The sequence below is a fragment of the Mizuhopecten yessoensis genome, unplaced genomic scaffold (genome assembly GCF_002113885.1).
Source record: "Mizuhopecten yessoensis strain PY_sf001 unplaced genomic scaffold, ASM211388v2 scaffold4493, whole genome shotgun sequence".
In the NCBI taxonomy this organism is placed as follows: Eukaryota; Metazoa; Mollusca; class Bivalvia; order Pectinida; family Pectinidae; genus Mizuhopecten; species Mizuhopecten yessoensis.
In genome coordinates this window covers 24885-45104 of record NW_018405574.1, presented here as the reverse complement: position 1 = coordinate 45104, position 20220 = coordinate 24885, and the positions used below count along the sequence as shown (strand labels likewise).

The following is a 20220-nucleotide window of genomic DNA, read 5'->3' as shown; positions in this document are numbered from 1 at the left end:
AGACCAGCAATGTAAACCTTTTTATACGTCCATCAAATTTCAATGGGCGTATAATGGTATAGCGTTTGCGTATGTCCGTCCGGTTAGTTTAGGTGCAAGTTTCTTTAGTGGTCTACAGTTCAGTAAGATCATGTGTTATTGTCCTAATTTTTGGCATGGATGTTCATGTGGGTTCTAACAAGGACAATAAATCCATATTTTTGTTAATTTTGGACGTGTTTGGGACTTAACTTTTCTCGCACAATTTCTCGGTTAAAGTTTTGGTGCAAGTTTCTTAACTCATTCACCCCTGAAGACACGTTTGAGCTCTTCCAATTCAAAGGGGGGACTAGTTCATTACGAAATTTCAGGGATGAATGCGTTAAGTGGTGTACAGTTCAGTCAGATCATGTGTTATTAGGGCCCCGTATTGGAGATACAGGTGCCTTATAGTAATCACTCTGTCTGTCTGTCCGTCCACAAATTTTGTTCCTGGCTGATACTTTGGTATTTAATGACCGATGTACATGAAACTTGGTCAAGATGTTCAGTTCACAAAAAAAACACATTGAGGCAAAAAGTCAAGGTCAAAGGTCAAGATCATTAGGTTCAAATGTCAAGGTCAAATTTTGCATCTTTTCACTGGTGAACATTTTGTTATCAAACAAGGAGTCAATTGACCAAAGGTCAAGGTCACTGGGTCAAAGGTGAAGGTTAAATTTTGTATCTTTTCCCTGATGAACATTTTGTTATGGCATTATGCAGCAATGTCAGTCAGAATTAAACAAGGAGTCAATCGACTAAAGGTCAAGGTCACGGTCAGAGTTTGTATCTTTTCCCTGATGAACATTTTGTTATGACTTTATGAAGCAAAGTTGGTCAGAATTTAACAAAGAGTCAACTGACTTAAGGTCAAGGGTCACTCAGTCAAAGGTCAAGGTAAAATTTAGTATTTTTTTGATGGTGAATATTTCATCATGACACTGTGAAGCAATGTTTGTGGGAATTAAACAACGCGTCATTCTTGATGACTATGGGGGATATATTGCCACAAGACGGGCCCTTACTGTCAGTGTTCTAGTTGCCCAAATTTTGGCATGGATGTTCATGTGGGGTCCAAGATGGACAATATAGATTTTAATTTAACAAACAGAAAGTCATTGGATAGGGTCAGGCGGGCGTATTATCCATCCGTTTGCAGTGCTCTTGTTCTTCATTAGAGTAATGGGGTTTAAGGTCAACTTTAAGTGCTAGTCTGAGGTCAAAGGTCAACACGGGTTAAAAGATTTAACAAGCTTCTCAAGTTCCATAAGGCACAGAGTCATGATATTTGGCCAGTAGGTACCTGGGATGAAGTTCTCCTCATTTAAGTGACATTGACCTACTTTCAAGGTCACAGGGATCAAATTTGTTGAAAACTTCAAACAATATCTTAAGAACCATTTGGTCTAGAGTCATGATACTTGGGTATGTTATGTAGACCAGCTGTGTGAATCGTTTTCTTTGTTACAGTAATGAAGTCAAAGGTCAACATTAAGTGCTAGCTGGAGTCAAAGGTCAACGTGGTTTAAAAGCTTTAAAATTAAAATTTGAAATAACATTATCTTAAGAATTTATTGTTAAGAGATGTTAAAATGTCTTGTGTTCTAGTTACCGAATTTGGTCTGAAGTTAGTATATGTCAGTTTCAGAGATGTTATTTACACTTTACAGTAACCTTGATCTGCCAATCGGACCTGAAAATCCATCAACTATCCTTAAGGAAGTAGCTTATGAAATGAGAGCTTGACCAGCCCAAGGGAACTCAATTTAAGTGCGAAAATCTATTTTCTATTTAATTAAGTGACCATGACCTTTGATCCTTGGACATAAAAAAGCAAGCGAAGAAGCACATTGAACGGCAAGTTTCAGGAGATTTGACGGACAGGAAGACGAGACAGATTAGCGTCAACCACAGCCATTAACGATTGTATCAACTGCAGTTAGTCCTGATCAAATTTCTCGAGTGTAAATTTTGTAAGGAACAATGCAATGATATTTAGATTATCACACTGTGTTTTCAGGGTTTGTTGGGAGAACAATTTTCTCTTCACGAGCATGTTGATTAAATGGAGAGGCAAGCTATGAGAAAATTGTTTCCGCAGCAAATCCAGCAAATAGTTCTCGATCAGTTTTTAGCTCACCTGAAATCTTTAAACGACTTCTTCTAAATAACCAAAAACTTCAGGGTGATGAAATTTTGCCAGTAGCATGCATGAATGAAAGGCTACTAAGTTTGTTCAAATGAATGACCTCTGCCCATTTTCAAGGTCAAAGGGGTCAAATATGTTAAAATCTTTCAACAGCTTCTTCTGAATAACCAGAAGGCCAAGGAGGAGGATGTTTGGCCAATGACATGCTGGGATGAAGCACTACCAAGTTTGTTCAAATAATTGACCTTTGCCCATATTCAAAGTCACAGGGGTCAAATATGTTGAAATATTTAATAAACTTCAGAATAACCAAAAGGTCCAGGGTGATGATATTTGGCCAGAAGGATGTTGGCATGAAGGGCCACAACGTTTGTACAAATGAATGACCTTTGCCCATATTCAAGGTAATAGGGGTCAAATATGTTGAAATCTTTAAACGACGACTTCTGAATAACTGAAGCATACAGGGTGATTGCTTGTTGATGTGAATGACCTTGACACACTTTCATGGTCACATCTGGTCCATAGTGCAAAAATCTTTAAAAGTCATCTTCTAAATAAGATGGTGATATTTGGCAAGTTGCATTCTGGGAGGAAGGGCTATGAAGTTTGTTCAACTTAATGTCATGTTTGACTTTCAAGGTCACAGGGTTCAAATGTGTTTTAATCATTTAACAGGTTCTTTTGAATGACTTTGAAGTCAAGACACTGATTTTTTTGCCTGTAGCTTTATTTTAATCCACTTTTAAGGTTACAGTTGTGAGATTAATACCAGGTGAGCGATGCAGGCCCATTGGGCCTCTTGTTATCATATATAATGTGTACAGCCCCATCATCTTGTGTTCATACAGAAGACAAACTGATTTTTATATAATTTATTCTATATTTTCATTAAATTGAAAAAAACCCAGTCACAAATCTTATTGTTAACACAGCAAAGAACTTGCACAACATGAAATTTCACCTACCTAAGATCCACACTTAGACCTGGTGACACAGAGATAGAACATTCTGTATGTGTAAGAAAGGCTCTGTCTGGTCTAAGTATTTAGCTGTTACTTTAAAGTGTTGCTTGAGCAGGTTATGTAGGGTTTACCTATAAACATTGGTTAATCTAAGTTTCTAAGATTTCCTTACACCAGACCTTGATGGGATCTAGACCCACCACTGGAAGATCATGATACATTGCAGAATGCTGGTGTTCTTTTTTAGCCGTCCATCATCAGATGGTGGGCTATTCAAATCGCCCTGCTTCCCTGGTCCATCCATCCGTCCTTAAACAATTCTTGTAAGCGCTATTTATCAGAGAGTACTGGAGAAATCTTTCTCAAATTTCACATGAAGGTTCCCCATGGTCCCTAGTTATATGCATATCGTTTTTTTGGACTGATGACAAAACCAAGATAGCTGGCAGCTAGTCATCTTTAATTTAAGATTTAAGTTTGTTAGCGNGGGGGGGGGGGGGGGGGGGGGGGATCTTTCTCAAATTTCATATGACGGTTCCCCATGGTATCAAGTTATGCATATGGTTTTTTGGGACTGATCACAAAAACAAGATGGCTATCTTTAATTTCAGATTTAAAGTTTGTTAGCGCTATTTATCAGAAAGTACTGGAGGGGTCTTTCTCAAATTTCACATGAAGGTTCCCCATGGTCCTTAGTTATGCATATTGTTTTTTAGGACTGATCACAAAACCAAAATGGTCCGTGGTTATGCATAACTATGTATACCGTGTAGGCACGGTAGTCAAGCGGTAGGACGCAGAATCGTGACTGAAGGGTTGTGGGTTCGAGCCATGGCACGGCACTGTGTTGTATCTTTGAGCAGGATATTTAACTCCGCTTGTTCCAGTCTACTCAGCTGTAAATGAGTAAGTGTTTGGGCAGTGCTAGAATTGTAGAATGCTAGCTGTGAGTGCCGAAATGGCAGCACCAGCTGTATGTTCCCCAGGTAGTTGTTAAAGATATTGGCTGGTTCACTTCAGCAAAGGCCCTATTACCACGGATAATAATTTGTGACCGCTTAGAGACGACCTACGAACAAGGTTGTGATAAAGAAGTAAATAAGAACTTCAAATTATTATTATTTTTATTATTATAACAAATTTTGGTACTGATCGAAAAATCAAGACGGCCAATAGGCGCCATCTAGAATTTTTAGAGTTAAAGTTTGATAATGCTATTTCTCGAAAACTACTTGAGGGATCTTTCTCAAACTTGATATGTACCTTCTACTTGATCCTAAGTTGTGCATGTTCTATTTTGAGAGTGATCATAAAAACAAGAAGGCTGCAGGAAGAACTTATTGCACTGATTCGTGCTATTTCTTTAACACTAAGTATTGTACTAGTAAATATGTGAAAAACAAACTCACTTCGAAGGTTGTCTTTTAGACACAGTAGTATGAGCTACCCCAAGGTGCATTTACTGTTTCCATGTCACTATCAAAGAGATAAAAAAGAGAAAAGAAGAGAAAAGACCGAACTGACATAAAACTAATGAAGATGGTGCAATGGTGGGCGCCTAGATCCCTCTGATTCGGTTCGCTCCTTTAACAAACATGTGTAAAACCATGCAGTAACATGGTCTTTGAAGGGCTTGGTCTTTGCTATAGTTTTCGATCCATCTTAAAGTGGAGTATGCACAACTATGAACTTAAAGAGAAGGTTTGTATACACTTTATGCTTTAATATATCCATCTAGTACAGTCTGAAGAATAGCAGTAATGACAATAGATCCCAGAGGGATCTTGGCGCCCACCATTGTACCATCTTCATTAGCTCTATGTCAGAGGGATCTTGGCGCCCAACATTGTACCATCTTCATTAGCTCTATGTTAGAGGGATCTTGGCGCTCACCATTGTACCATCTTCATTAGTTCTATGTCAGAGAGATATTGGCGCCGACCATTGTACCATCTTCATTAGCTCTATGTAAGAGAGATCTTGGCGCCCACCATTGTACCATCTTCATTAGCTCTATGTCAGAGAGATCTTGGCGCCCACAATTGTACCATCTCCATTAGTTCTATGTCAGAGAGGTCTTGGCGCCCACCATTGTACCATCTTCATTAGTTCTATGTCAGAGAGATATTGGCGCCCAACATTGTACCATCTCCGGCCATTCTGTCAGAGAGATATTGGCGCCCACAATTGTACCATCTCCATTAGTTCTATGTCAGAGGGATCTTGGCGCCCACCATTGTTCCATCTTCATTAGTTCTATGTCAGAGAGATATAGGCGCCCAACATTGTACCATCTCCGGCCATTATGTCAGAGAGATATTGGCGCCCACAATTGTACCATCTTCATTAGTTCTATGTCAGAGAGGTCTTGGCACCCACCATTGTACCATCTCCATTAGTTCTATGTCAGAGAGATCTTGGCGCTCACCATTGTACCATTCCCATTAGTTCTATGTCAGACAGATCTTGGCGCCTACCATTGTACCATCTTCATTAGTTCTTTGTCAGAGAGATCTTGGCGCCCACCATTGTACCATCTTCATTAGCTCTATGTCAGTTGATCTTTTCTCTTCTTTCCTCTAATCTGTTTGATCGAGTCATGTTAACAGAAAATGCACCTTGAGGTTACTTTTGATCTAAACTTAAAACTGCTGTGTATAAAAGACAACCTTCAAAGAGAGTTTGTCATTTCACATATTTACTAGTACAGTACTTCATGTGAAAGAAATAGAACCGATCAGTGAATATGAGAAAAATCTGTTTAGTTCTTCCAGTCTCAAAATATTACATGCACAACGAGGGATCAAGTGGAACCTACATATCAATTTTGAGAAAGATCCCTCAAGTTATTCCTGAGAAATAGCACTAACAAACCTACGATGTCGAAAATCGAAGATTGCCGCCAGTCCGCCATTTTGTTTAAATAATAATAATTTGAGGTTCTTATATACCGCTTTATCACAACCTAGTTTACTGGCAATATATCAAAATAAATTTACGATGGTCAGATAGCCATTTTGCGTTTAGGAAATGACCCTTTTTTAGCATGCACAACTAGGGACTAAGGGGACAATGCAAGACAAGACATTCATTTTCAAAACCATCAGTCAGTTGGGATAGTGGTTTCCAATTTTACTAGTCCCTGTTCAAAATCCAAAACCCAAATATTATTCAACATGATAAGTAATATCAAATTCTGACTAGTCAATTGGGCTAGTGATTTTTTGAATCACTAGTACAGCTGGAGATTTCACTGGTAGTCTCAGACAAGCATGCTACCTTTATTTCCTAGCCCTGGGATAATATTTCCTCTGCTGTCTTGTAAATGAGACAAGATTCAGAGTCTCCTTCCCTGTGGTATGATGTATCAAACAATATTGAGAGATTCCATTCCTTGTAGTATTATATCAGGCAAGATCTATAGACTCCCTTCCCTGTGTTCTGAGATATCACACAAGATAAAGAGACTCTGTTCCGTTTTCTGAGATATCACACAAGATCTATAGACTCTGTTCCCTGTATTCTGAGATATCACACAAGATCTATAGACTCCCTTCCCTGTGTTCTGAGATATCAAACAAGATCTAGAGACTCCCTTCCCTGTGTTCTGAGATATCACACAAGATCTATAGACTCCCTTCCCTGTATTCTGAGATATCACCAAAGATGAAGAGACTCCCTTCCCCGTGTTCTGAGATATCACACAAGATATATAGACTCCCTTCCCTGTATTCTGAGATATCGCACAAGATCTATAGACTCTGTTCCCTGTATTCTGAGATATTACACAAGATGAAGAGACTCTGTTCCGTTTTCTGAGATATCACACAAGATAAAGAGACTCTGTTCCCTGTATTCTGAGATATCACACAAGATCTAGAGACTCCCTTCCCTGTATTCTGAGATATCACACAAGATAAAGAGACTCCCTTCCCTGTATTCTGAGATATCACACAAGATCTAGAGACTTCTTTCCTATTGTTCTATATGATTGATAAAGCAAAGTAATTACCTGCTGGTAAGTTCAAAAAACCCCATATTAAAGTTATTATCTTACAGTTCTAATGAGAGCATCCTGTATATCAACACAAACACAGATTGGAGTTATTAACTTTCCTCTCAAATACATAGGAATACTTTCAAAATGATGAAATGATATCATTATTTTTTAATTTGAAATAAAGTGCCAAAATCCTGACAATACAATTAGGATTTTATTGCAAATAATGTTCAATAACTTCATTCTCAATATGACTTTTAATACACAACACCATTTTGTTTCTTGAGATAACCAGTGTGACGATGGATCAAGAAAATTGAAGAATTGCTGATATTTTAACTGGGTTCTTCATATACCAATGTCCAATCGCAGTAAGAATTATCGCAAAATAAAATAGCACGGGAAAAGTAGGATTTGTATCTTGTGCCGTATTTATTTTCTTTTATCACCTTCACTCACTTGATGTCATGAAGTTTACTAAAGAATGATTAAATAATGAGATATGAAGTCAGTATCAACCCTGTGAGGAATCCAAACATCGGAGTCGAGTCACCGTTATGTATATAAATTTCCACAAAATAAAGCGATTTGCAGTAAAGTTATTTACAGCATGACTATAAAATCAACGGACAGTTCTACGTTGTTAATGAATTAAGGATGCTGTTGGAGTTGGTCTGGTGCTCCAGTCCCACGTCGCCATTGGTTGTTATGTGGGACAGTGATGTCGCAATCTGTGATGAATTAACCAGCTGCTGGCCGAGCTGCTGGCCGAGCTGCTGACTCAGCGAAATATTGGTCATCACATTGCCAAGGTTTGTACTGAGAGTCTGTGGAAGCAGAGATGTGGTGAGCTGAGCCAGCCCACTAGTCACGGGCTGTGGAGCTATTGCGATCGGTGTTCGGCTGCGGACTGGGGCACTAATGTTGTCGTTTGTAAGCTGACCACCATCGTTTCCTGGCATGTCCAATTCACCTTTACCCCCTTTAACGAACACACCACCTAATCCACGCTGTCGGTTTAATGCATGCCGGTGACGAGATTCATACAAGTATTTCTGCAAAATTACAAAGAAATACAATATTTGAATATCTACAAGCAATTAAGTATTTCTGCAAATTGTCAAGATGTTTTTCTTCATTGTTTGAACATAAAATCATCACTAGTTTTTTTCATTGCAAAATATCACTGACTATTAAAAAATATTTAAGGTAAAAAAGCCATTCAATTTTAGTTTAATTAACATAGAAGTTATTACAAAAATATATTAAAGACTGATTAACTTGAACTAGAAAGTGTTTATCAAACAAACAAACCGTCGCTACCACTTTTATGGAAATGAAGCTAATCCCAAAGTGAGATCAATTTAAGGTCAGCGTATTGGAAAACATGGGTCAAAGTGACCTACATTTTATGATGAATTACCTCAGATAAATTTGATGACTGTTAAACATTTAGAGTAACTGATATTAGTGCAATATCTGACCAAGTTGTCCGACAGACTGATAACATTTGATGTCCCCCACTATACCGACGGTACGTAGACAACTCATTGATCTGACAGATGTCCACGCCTACAGGTGTACATGACTTTATCACTAAACAATGCCTCACCACAACTATAAGGCGTTGTATATTTATCATCTGTGTGACCTATCAAGAATTTTACCTGTCTTTCCTTTGGAATCTTGCCCAGAGCTTCCAGTTTTGCCCTTGCCTGACGTCGCTTTAGGATCCTGTGATACTGTTTGGCATTGACGTAGAGCGGTTCCTCACCAGAGTCATTGCCAGTCTAAACACCAAAACACAAGTAAATTATGGCTACTCGTCTGTAGTCTGATGGTAGCTACAATGCTATCTAAGAAACATAACTGCTTGCTAATACAACATCCACAGCATCACCTTCTCAATAACCTACTCTAAAAGGGTTGATCTAATTAGTGACATTTGAAAATACATTTCCTACATCCAAGAAGACCTCACTGCAAGTTATATTGTATGTGCAGGGACATACAGTTCCCCTAGCCTGATACCCAGGGCTAGTGGATTCTTTGTCAGGGCTCGTGATAAAACAACTTTCAACATTTAATATGAGATAAAGACTGGGCTTACAAGATAAAGACTGGGCTTACAAGATAAAGACTGGGCTTACAGAGTTTCCCAAATTCTGCCCATCAGCTAGTACACTAGATATAAAATTGTCCACCCCTGTCTTGGATTACCTGACCCTTTTTAGTCTATTGTCAGGGATGTATATAATTTCATTTTCAGAGTACTAGCCTGTAGGCATATTTTGAAGAATTTGACTAACACTCCCTTATTTTCATAGTGAATATTGGAAATTTCCATTAGAATTGATATAAAATCTACTAACCCCTTGTAGCGGTGCACTAGTGGAATTGTACACCCATGTAGTCATGAACACTTACCACAGGATAGAGTCGTGAACTCTTACCACAGGATAGTCGTGGACACTTACCACAGGATTGAGTCATGAACACTAACCACAGGATAGATTCGTGAACACTTACCACAGTATAGAGTCATGAACACTTACCACAGGATAGAGTTGTGAACACTAACCACAGGATAGAGTCGTGAACACTTAACACAGGATAGTTGTGAACACTTACCAAAGGATTGAGTAGTGAATACTTACCACAGGATTGAGTTGTGAACACTTACCACAGGATAGTTGTGAACACTTACCACAGGATAGAGTTGTGAACACTTACCACAGGATAGAGTCGTGAACACTTACCACAGCATAGAGTCATGAACACTTACCACAGGATAGAGTCATGAACACTTACCACAGGATAGGTGTAGACACTTACCACAGGATTGAGTCATGAACACTTACCACAGCATAGAGTCGTGAACACTTACAACAGGATAGAGTTGTGAACACTTACCAAAGGATTGAGTTATGAATACTTACCACAGGATAGGTGTCAACACTTACCACAGGATTGAGTTGTGAAAACTTACCACAGGATTGAGTTGTGAAAACTTACCACAGGATTGAGTTGTGAACACTTACCACAGGAAAGAGTGGTGAACACTTACCACAGGATTAAGTCATGAACACTTACCACAGCATAGAGTCGTGAACACTTACCACAGGATAGTTGTGAACACTTACCACAGGATAGAGTTGTGAACACTTACCACAGGATTGAGTCATGAACACTTACCACAGCATAGAGTCGTGAACACTTACCACAGGATAGTTGTGAACACTTACCACAGGATAGAGTTGTGAACACTTATCACAGGATAGAGTGGTGAACACTAACCACAGGATAACCGTGGACACTTACCACAGGATAGAGTCATGAACACTAACCACAGGATAGAGTCATGAACACTAACCACAGGATAGAGTCGTGAACACTTACCACAGGATTGAGTCGTGAACACTAACCACAGGATAGAGTTGTGAACACTTACCACAGGATTGAGTCGTGAACACTAACCACAGGATAGAGTCATGAACACTAACCACAGGATCGAGTTGTGAACACTTACCACAGGATTGAGTCGTGAACACTAACCACAGGATAGAGTCGTGAACACTTACCACAGGATAGGTGTAGACACTTACCACAGGATAGTCGTGAACACTAACCACAGGATAGAGTTGTGAACACTTACCACAGGATTGAGTTGTGAACACTTACCACAGGATTGAGTCATGAACACTTACCACAGGATAGAGTCATGAACACTAACCACAGGATAACCGTGGACACTTACCACAGGATAGAATTGTGAACACTTACCACAGGATTGAGTTGTGAACACTTACCACAGGATAGAGTTGTGAACACTAACCACAGGATTGAGTTGTGAACACTTACCACAGGATTGAGTCATGAACACTTACCACAGGATAGAGTCATGAACACTAACCACAGGATAACCGTGGACACTTACCACAGGATAGAGTCGTGAACACTAACCACAGGATAATTGTGAACACTTACCACAGGATTGAGTTGTGAACACTAAACACAGGATAGAGTTGTGAACTAACCACAGGATAGAGTTGTGAACACTAACCACAGGATAGAGTCGTGAACACTTACCACAGGATAGAGTCGTGAACACTTACCACAGGATAGAGTTGTGAACACTTACCACAGGATAGAGTCATGAACACTAACCACAGGATTGAGTCATGAACACTTACCACAGGATAGAGTCGTGAACACTAACCACAGGATAGAGTCGTGAACACTAACCACAGGATAACCGTGGACACTTACCACAGGATAGAGTCATGAACACTAACCACAGGATAACCGTGGACACTTACCACAGGAGAGAGTCATGAACACTTACCACAGGATAGAGTCGTGAACACTAACCACAGTATAGAGTCGTGAACACTTACCACAGGATAGAGTCATGAACACTTACCACAGGATAGAGTCATGATCACTAACCACAGGATAGAGTCATGAACACTAACCACAGGATAGAGTCGTGAACACTAACCACAGGATAGAGTCGTGAACACTTACCACAGCATAGAGTCGTGAACACTTACCACAGGATATAGTTGTGAACACTTACCACAGGATTGAGTCGTGAACACTAACCACAGGATAGAGTCGTGAACACTAGCCACAGGATAACTGTGGACACTTACCACAGGATAGAGTCATGAACACTAACCACAGGATAGAGTCATGAACACTAACCACAGGATTGAGTCATGAACACTTACCACAGGATTGAGTCGTGAACACTAACCACAGGATAGAGTCGTGAACACTTACCACAGGGAGCTGCTGTCCTCCTGTCTGCTGTGTTGGTAAGTTTATCACCTGAATACCTGCAACACACAAAATACAATAATCTGAACAAACAAGAGAAGAGGTCCAAGAGCCATCACCAGAGTTGTAAAAAAATGACTTGACAAAATAATAGCACCCACACCTATTAGCACCCTGGAACAGAGGATGGGCGAGGCTTATCAAAACCCGCAAAAAAAAGGTTGCTTACTTCACTGATCTGTCATTATAATGTTCAGTCGTTTGACTGAAGACTGTTTGCCCTTTAGTGTTTACATATCTAAACGATATAAACCAGTTGTCTACCATCGTTTGACCGAGGACTGTTTGCCCTTTAGTGTTTACATATCTAAACGATATAAACCAGTTGTCTACCATCGTTTGACCGAGGACTGTTTGCCCTTTAGTGTTTACATATCTAAACGATATAAACCAGTTGTCTACCATCGTTTGACCGAGGACTGTTTGCCCTTTAGTGTTTACATATCTAAACGATATAAACCAGTTGTCTACCATCGTTTGACCGAGGACTGTTTGCCCTTTAGTGTTTACATATCTAAACGATATAAACCAGTTGTCTACCATCGTTTGACCGAGGACTGTTTGCCCTTTAGTGTTTACATATCTAAACGATATAAACCAGTTGTCTACCATCGTTTGACCGAGGACTGTTTGCCCTTTAGTGTTTACATATCTAAACGATATAAACCAGTTGTCTACCATCGTTTGACCGAGGACTGTTTGCCCTTTAGTGTTTACATATCTAAACGATATAAACCAGTTGTCTACCATCGTTTGACCGAGGACTGTTTGCCCTTTAGTGTTTACATATCTAAACGATATAAACCAGTTGTCTACCATCGTTTGACCGAGGACTGTTTGCCCTTTAGTGTTTACATATCTAAACGATATAAACCAGTTGTCTACCATCGTTTGACCGAGGACTGTTTGCCCTTTAGTGTTTACATATCTAAACGATATAAACCAGTTGTCTACCATCGTTTGACCGAGGACTGTTTGCCCTTTAGTGTTTACATATCTAAACGATATAAACCAGTTGTCTACCATCGTTTGACCGAGGACTGTTTGCCCTTTAGTGTTTACATATCTAAACGATATAAACCAGTTGTCTACCATCGTTTGACCGAGGACTGTTTGCCCTTTAGTGTTTACATATCTAAACGATATAAACCAGTTGTCTACCATCGTTTGACCGAGGACTGTTTGCCCTTTAGTGTTTACATATCTAAACGATATAAACCAGTTGTCTACCATCGTTTGACCGAGGACTGTTTGCCCTTTAGTGTTTACATATCTAAACGATATAAACCAGTTGTCTACCATCGTTTGACCGAGGACTGTTTGCCCTTTAGTGTTTACATATCTAAACGATATAAACCAGTTGTCTACCATCGTTTGACCGAGGACTGTTTGCCCTTTAGTGTTTACATATCTAAACGATATAAACCAGTTGTCTACCATCGTTTGACCGAGGACTGTTTGCCCTTTAGTGTTTACATATCTAAACGATATAAACCAGTTGTCTACCATCGTTTGACCGAGGACTGTTTGCCCTTTAGTGTTTACATATCTAAACGATATAAACCAGTTGTCTACCATCGTTTGACCGAGGACTGTTTGCCCTTTAGTGTTTACATATCTAAACGATATAAACCAGTTGTCTACCATCGTTTGACCGAGGACTGTTTGCCCTTTAGTGTTTACATATCTAAACGATATAAACCAGTTGTCTACCATCGTTTGACCGAGGACTGTTTGCCCTTTAGTGTTTACATATCTAAACGATATAAACCAGTTGTCTACCATCGTTTGACCGAGGACTGTTTGCCCTTTAGTGTTTACATATCTAAACGATATAAACCAGTTGTCTACCATCGTTTGACCGAGGACTGTTTGCCCTTTAGTGTTTACATATCTAAACGATATAAACCAGTTGTCTACCATCGTTTGACCGAGGACTGTTTGCCCTTTAGTGTTTACATATCTAAACGATATAAACCAGTTGTCTACCATCGTTTGACCGAGGACTGTTTGCCCTTTAGTGTTTACATATCTAAACGATATAAACCAGTTGTCTACCATCGTTTGACCGAGGACTGTTTGCCCTTTAGTGTTTACATATCTAAACGATATAAACCAGTTGTCTACCATCGTTTGACCGAGGACTGTTTGCCCTTTAGTGTTTACATATCTAAACGATATAAACCAGTTGTCTACCATCGTTTGACCGAGGACTGTTTGCCCTTTAGTGTTTACATATCTAAACGATATAAACCAGTTGTCTACCATCGTTTGACCGAGGACTGTTTGCCCTTTAGTGTTTACATATCTAAACGATATAAACCAGTTGTCTACCATCGTTTGACCGAGGACTGTTTGCCCTTTAGTGTTTACATATCTAAACGATATAAACCAGTTGTCTACCATCGTTTGACCGAGGACTGTTTGCCCTTTAGTGTTTACATATCTAAACGATATAAACCAGTTGTCTACCATCGTTTGACCGAGGACTGTTTGCCCTTTAGTGTTTACATATCTAAACGATATAAACCAGTTGTCTACCATCGTTTGACCGAGGACTGTTTGCCCTTTAGTGTTTACATATCTAAACGATATAAACCAGTTGTCTACCATCGTTTGACCGAGGACTGTTTGCCCTTTAGAGTTTACATATCTAAACGATATAAACCAGTTGTCTACCATCGTTTGACTGAAGACTGTTTGCCCTTTAGTGTTTACATAACTAAACGATATAAACCAGTTGTCTACCATCGTTTGACCGAGGACTGTTTGCCCTTTAGTGTTTACATAACTAAACTAAACTCAATCATCAAATAGATTCGTCTGTTAATGATCGCTCACTCAATCATCCAATAGATTTGTCTGTTAATGATCGCTCACTCAATCATCAAATAGATTCATCTGTTTATGATCGCTCACTCAATCATCCAATAGATTCGTCTGTTAATGATCGCTCAATCAATCATCCAATAGATTTGTCTGTTTATGATTGCTCACTCAATCATCCAATAGATTTGTCTGTTAATGATCGCTCACTCAATCATCCAATAGATTCGTCTGTTAATGATCGCTCAATCAATCATCCAATAGATTTGTCTGTTTATGATTGCTCACTCAATAATCCAATAGATTCGTCTGTCAATGATCGCTCACTCAATCATCCAATAGATTTGTCTGTTTATGATCGCTCACTCAATCATCCAATAGATTCGTCTGTTTATGATCACTCACTCAATCATCCAATAGATTCGTCTGTTTATTATCGCTCACTCAATCATCCAATAGATTCGTCTGTTTATTTTGCTCACTCAATCATCCAATAGATTCGTCTGTTCAAAATCTGACATGACAATATCTGCTCAATAAAAGAATCCAAGAATTTCTTGCCATTTCTGATTGTTTTTCTGTCACTAACTTAATACAATCGTCCTCTAAATGGACTGCAAAAAACTTAAATCAGGGATTGAGTTTGCACCATCTACCATTGTTTTATCAGTGATCAGGGTTTCAGTCACAAATGTCTTGGAAAAACTCCCAAAACATTGTCATATTTCATTGAAACACGACCAGTTAGCATCAATTTCTTACAGGAAGATCTGCTGCTGCCAGATCTTGCAAAATCTGGCAAAAACACAACTCACTTCAATAGTGACAACTGTAAACAAGACTCCGAGGCTGGTGTGAACACATGGACAAGGTCGCTTTGGGTCGAGTTGAGCATGAAAGGGATTTATTAAGCGCACCCCTGTTGTGATTTTGTAAGCAAACAGTGTTAGTTTGAATACGGTAGTAATTTTTATCATCTATACAAAGAAAGATACATGTGGGCAACAAAAGACTATTCAAGTAAATGATATCAGTCATATGAATTACTGTTAATCATGAAAATTTTACTTTTTTGCAGTTTTAACTTCTGGAAGTTTTTCAACCTCTTTAATGACAGCAAATGGTGAAATTAACAAGAGACCTTTGTATTGTCATAGGGAAAATGGTGCTCAGTTTAAAACAAGAGGTCCAAAGGGCCTGTATCGCTCACCTGGATAATAAACCAAGCATGGAAAATTATTCTTATTACATATAACAACTATTTCCAAATATTGGCTCTGTCTCTCAGCAACACCCGTCCCTCATTAGGTCCCTTCTTTCTGCTCCCATGAACTGGGGAGGATTTTAATCATTAATCTCAATTAATTAGAGGGGCCACCCCCTAAAAGCAACCCTTTATCTATACAAAATTGAGTCCCCTTTCCCGAAGGATGCTCTAGCTACACAAAATTTGGTAAAAGTCCCTTCAGATAAACTAAAGGAGAAGGATTTTAAACATTTATTACTATGTTCTCCCTACTGGACCCTTCCTCTTTGCTCCCAGGGGGACCACAAATCAAGTCACTCTTCCCAAATGATTTCTTTGGACCAAATTTGGTTAAAATAACTCCAATCATACTGAACAAAAAGGATTTTGAAGATTTGCCTAAATTCCTATATTGGGCCCCGCCCCTCTGCACCCAGAGGGGCCACAACCTCTGTTTATATGAAATTAAATCCCCTTTGCCCAAGGATGCTTCAGGCCAAATTAAGTCAAAATCCATACAGCTGTCCTGGACAAGTAGCGTTTTAAAGGAAAAGTTAACGGACGGACGGACACTGAGGTATGGCATAATGTAGGCTCACCATGGTCCTTCGGACCAGGTGAGCTAAAACAATAGTTGTCAGAATGATACCACACTGAATCATACATCATACGTAATAACAGGATCTTACAGATTTAAGATTTTTTGTTAGACCAACCATCAATTATTATTATATCAGCTAATTAGACCAACCATCAATTATTATTATATCAGCTAATTTCCCACCAGTAGTAAAATGCTGTGTTAGATGTTTTGCACATCTGTTAGAATGTGCAGACAAAGTTAAAACACTGAGCAGGCACATAAAAAGAAGCTTTGTAAACTATAGCGATATTTTATTTCTGTATTGTGACATGTACCGGTTTCCTGATATATTGTGACATCCAGACAGGTGATTCGTTAGTTTCATACGATCATTGCTCAAACGTAGGTTGGCTTTTACTTCTCAATGTTGAAGTCCTTATTAGTCCCTTCAGTCAAATTGACAAAGTCAATGTGTATAATTAATGGATTTTATTATATTCTCCTTGGAAATATGTATTTTAAATGTATATGTTTTGTGTTGAAATTATAGGCTAAATGACCTCATGTAAGCTTATAAGAATGAAAAGTGAAAACACAATGATCTAAAATCAATTTAAGTTGGATATCGGGGAACATCCAGACAGGTGATTCGTTAGTTTCATACGATCATTGCTCAAACGTAGGTTGGCTTTTACTTCTCAATGTTGAAGTCCTTATTAGTCCCTTCAGTCAAATTGACAAAGTCAATGTGTATAATTAATGGATTTTATTATATTCTCCTTGGAAATATGTATTTTAAATGTATATGTTTTGTGTTGAAATTATAGGCTAAATGACCTCATGTAAGCTTATAAGAATGAAAAGTGAAAACACAATGATCTAAAATCAATTTAAGTTGGATATCGGGGAACATCCAGACAGGTGATTCGTTAGTTTCATACGATCATTGCTCAAACGTAGGTTGGCTTTTACTTCTCAATGTTGAAGTCCTTATTAGTCCCTTCAGTCAAATTGACAAAGTCAATGTGTATAATTAATGGATTTTATTATATTCTCCTTGGAAATATGTATTTTAAATGTATATGTTTTGTGTTGAAATTATAGGCTAAATGACCTCATGTAAGCTTATAAGAATGAAAAGTGAAAACACAATGATCTAAAATCAATTTAAGTTGGATATCGGGGAACAACCAGACCATGGTTACTCCGGTAGTCACCAGTGTCTACCCTTCACTCATATTTAACATGACATTTGACATATATTTTTGTTAATTATATTAAATCAAGCTTGTATGTATAACTAACTTCATTATAATGTTTCATTTGTTATCGATTGTAAACAAGACAAATCTGTGATTATCTTGTGTTGTTTTCCCTGTTAGTTAATTACAGAACACAAAAAACATTTCAAAGTACTTCCTTTATAAATCATCAGATTTCTCTCATTCAAACAGGATCATGCCTACCATAGGAAGTTGTGGAATATTGGAGTACACAAAGGCAAAATATATAACAGAATTTTGAACGGTGCTGTCGCTGATTCGACAGAACCACCACTTTTCTCCTACCTTGGGGTAGCTGAACAGGTTTATTGTTCGCATCCACCAAAACGAAAGACGTCTGTCCATTGATGGTGACTTGGTTTAAGAACAGCATCTGAGGGACACCCATGCTGTTTAGAGCCGAGGTGCCTGTGGGGGTCCCTATGGGCTGAGGTGCCTGTATAATGTTGGCCGGCTGCTGCACGACGTTCTGTACCACTGAGCTGGCATTGGCTATTATCTGAGAGGCGGGGGTGGGCACAGCAGAGTTGGCAAGTGTCGTGTAAATAGACTGGGGTTCTGATGCCTGCAAGGGTCAAGTAATAAGCTCATTGTACATAAAACATTTCAGATAAAAAACTGGAGAATTTAAGTTTTATATATATAGATTGGAGTGGGTGGGTTTACAAACCAACCACACAATCATGACTCCAGAATGGAATTTCAGAAGCTTTGACAACTTAAATACATATATTTTAGGGGGGGGGAGGGGTGTCGAAATCAAATCTGCTACAAAAACCATGACTCCAGAATGGAATTTCAGAGAGTGGAGATCTATGCTACAGAAAAACTATGACGTTTTACCATATTACTGCTATTAAAAAGTTAGCTTGTATCTTTTAGTGTAGTTATGTATACAAGGCAAGAATTTAAACATGGATCTTTTGTTGTGCAGTAGTTATGTATACAAGGCAGGAATTTAAACATGGATCTTTTAACCTAAACATAGATATGTTGGTGTAGTTTTGAATGCAAGACAATAATTTAAACATGGATCTTTTGGTGTAGTTATGAATACAAGACACGAATTTAAACAAACATAAAGCTTAATATACTGACAGTTGAGTCTGTGATCAGCAATGTCTACCTGGGCTATGCGTTTTGTGTACCTGAACGACCTCTGCCCCTTGCGATATGTGTGACACATGTACCCCATCCTGTGTTATATACTGGATGCCCTGTGTCTGACCATCATCACCACCAGAGGGCGCTACTGTTACTGTGAGAGGCTGGTTTGTGTCTGTATCAAATACAGTAAATGTGTTCTGGTCGCCATCAGACATCCTGTCTTCACTCTGAAACAATCATTACAGCTGGAACATCATTACTGTTTCAACTGGAAACATCATAAACCAAATATTGATCATTTGTGACAGTGGACAGGCAATCATAAGCATCATTAACATGTAATTATGGGATAGGAACATTTGAATTGCCAAACATTTTTTTTTTTCAAAACCATCATCAGGGGACAAAAATCTTCATTCTTACCTTCCAAACATCTGGTGCTGGACTTACCACCAATATGTATTTTCTGTCTATCGGTAAAATAAATATGTCTTCTGTCGACAATATCAGTGTAGAAAACATGCTTGCTCTTACTCAAGAATACAAAGGAGACAGCTTGGTAATCAGTAACAGTGACCTTTGATCCCTGGATTTGTGTACACAGTTTACGACCTACGTATCGGTATTACCAATGATAACCACCCAGTCCAGTTCCACTACATTCCTCCCTCCTTTTTATAAGTCTTCATCCCAAAAGACAATACTATTTACAGCCCATGGCAATTGGAGAAGAGAAATGTACGTCCAGACCAGGATGCAAAACCGGGACCCTCTCAGCTTGATCTAGTCAGACACCAATTGAGCTGCGTTTTCAGCGACGATCAACCCAGTTCAGTTTTGCTACACATGTATGATGCACTCCAACAAGTATCGATCTAGTTGATATTATCAGAATAATGCCATGAATTTCCTTGGGATATATGATTTGTACCTTCAACCAGTGTTGTTGTTTTCTTGTTTAGTTGTTACATGTCCAATGGAGATTACACAATTACATGATGATATCATCGTGGACATTTTTTTCACACCGATACCATTATCAACTTGCTGGGAACATAAGTATGGATATCAATGGATATCATCATTCTGAACGTTTTTTTAGGTATATATGGTGTAAATATATTACAACAATTAAGAAACAAGTTTTTACAACTTATATTAATCACTCTTGTTGGCCCAGATGTTAGTGCGCTGGGGG

General features: G+C 38.7%; 1 protein-coding gene across 1 annotated transcript in view; it reads right to left on the bottom strand.

Annotated features, from left to right (window-relative positions):
* Positions 1-7330: 7330 nt before the first annotated feature.
* Positions 7331-20220, bottom strand: part of LOC110449101 (nuclear transcription factor Y subunit alpha-like) — an 18468-nt gene continuing 5578 nt past the window's right edge. The window contains exons 2-6 of the mRNA XM_021495730.1: positions 19064-19249; positions 18201-18480; positions 11921-11976; positions 8803-8925; positions 7331-8190 (exon numbers count right to left, since the gene is read on the bottom strand). Coding sequence (XP_021351405.1) covers positions 7771-8190; positions 8803-8925; positions 11921-11976; positions 18201-18480; positions 19064-19237 — 1053 coding nt within the window. The 5' untranslated portion in view covers positions 19238-19249 and the 3' untranslated portion in view covers positions 7331-7770. The remainder of the gene's footprint in view (positions 8191-8802; positions 8926-11920; positions 11977-18200; positions 18481-19063; positions 19250-20220) is intronic.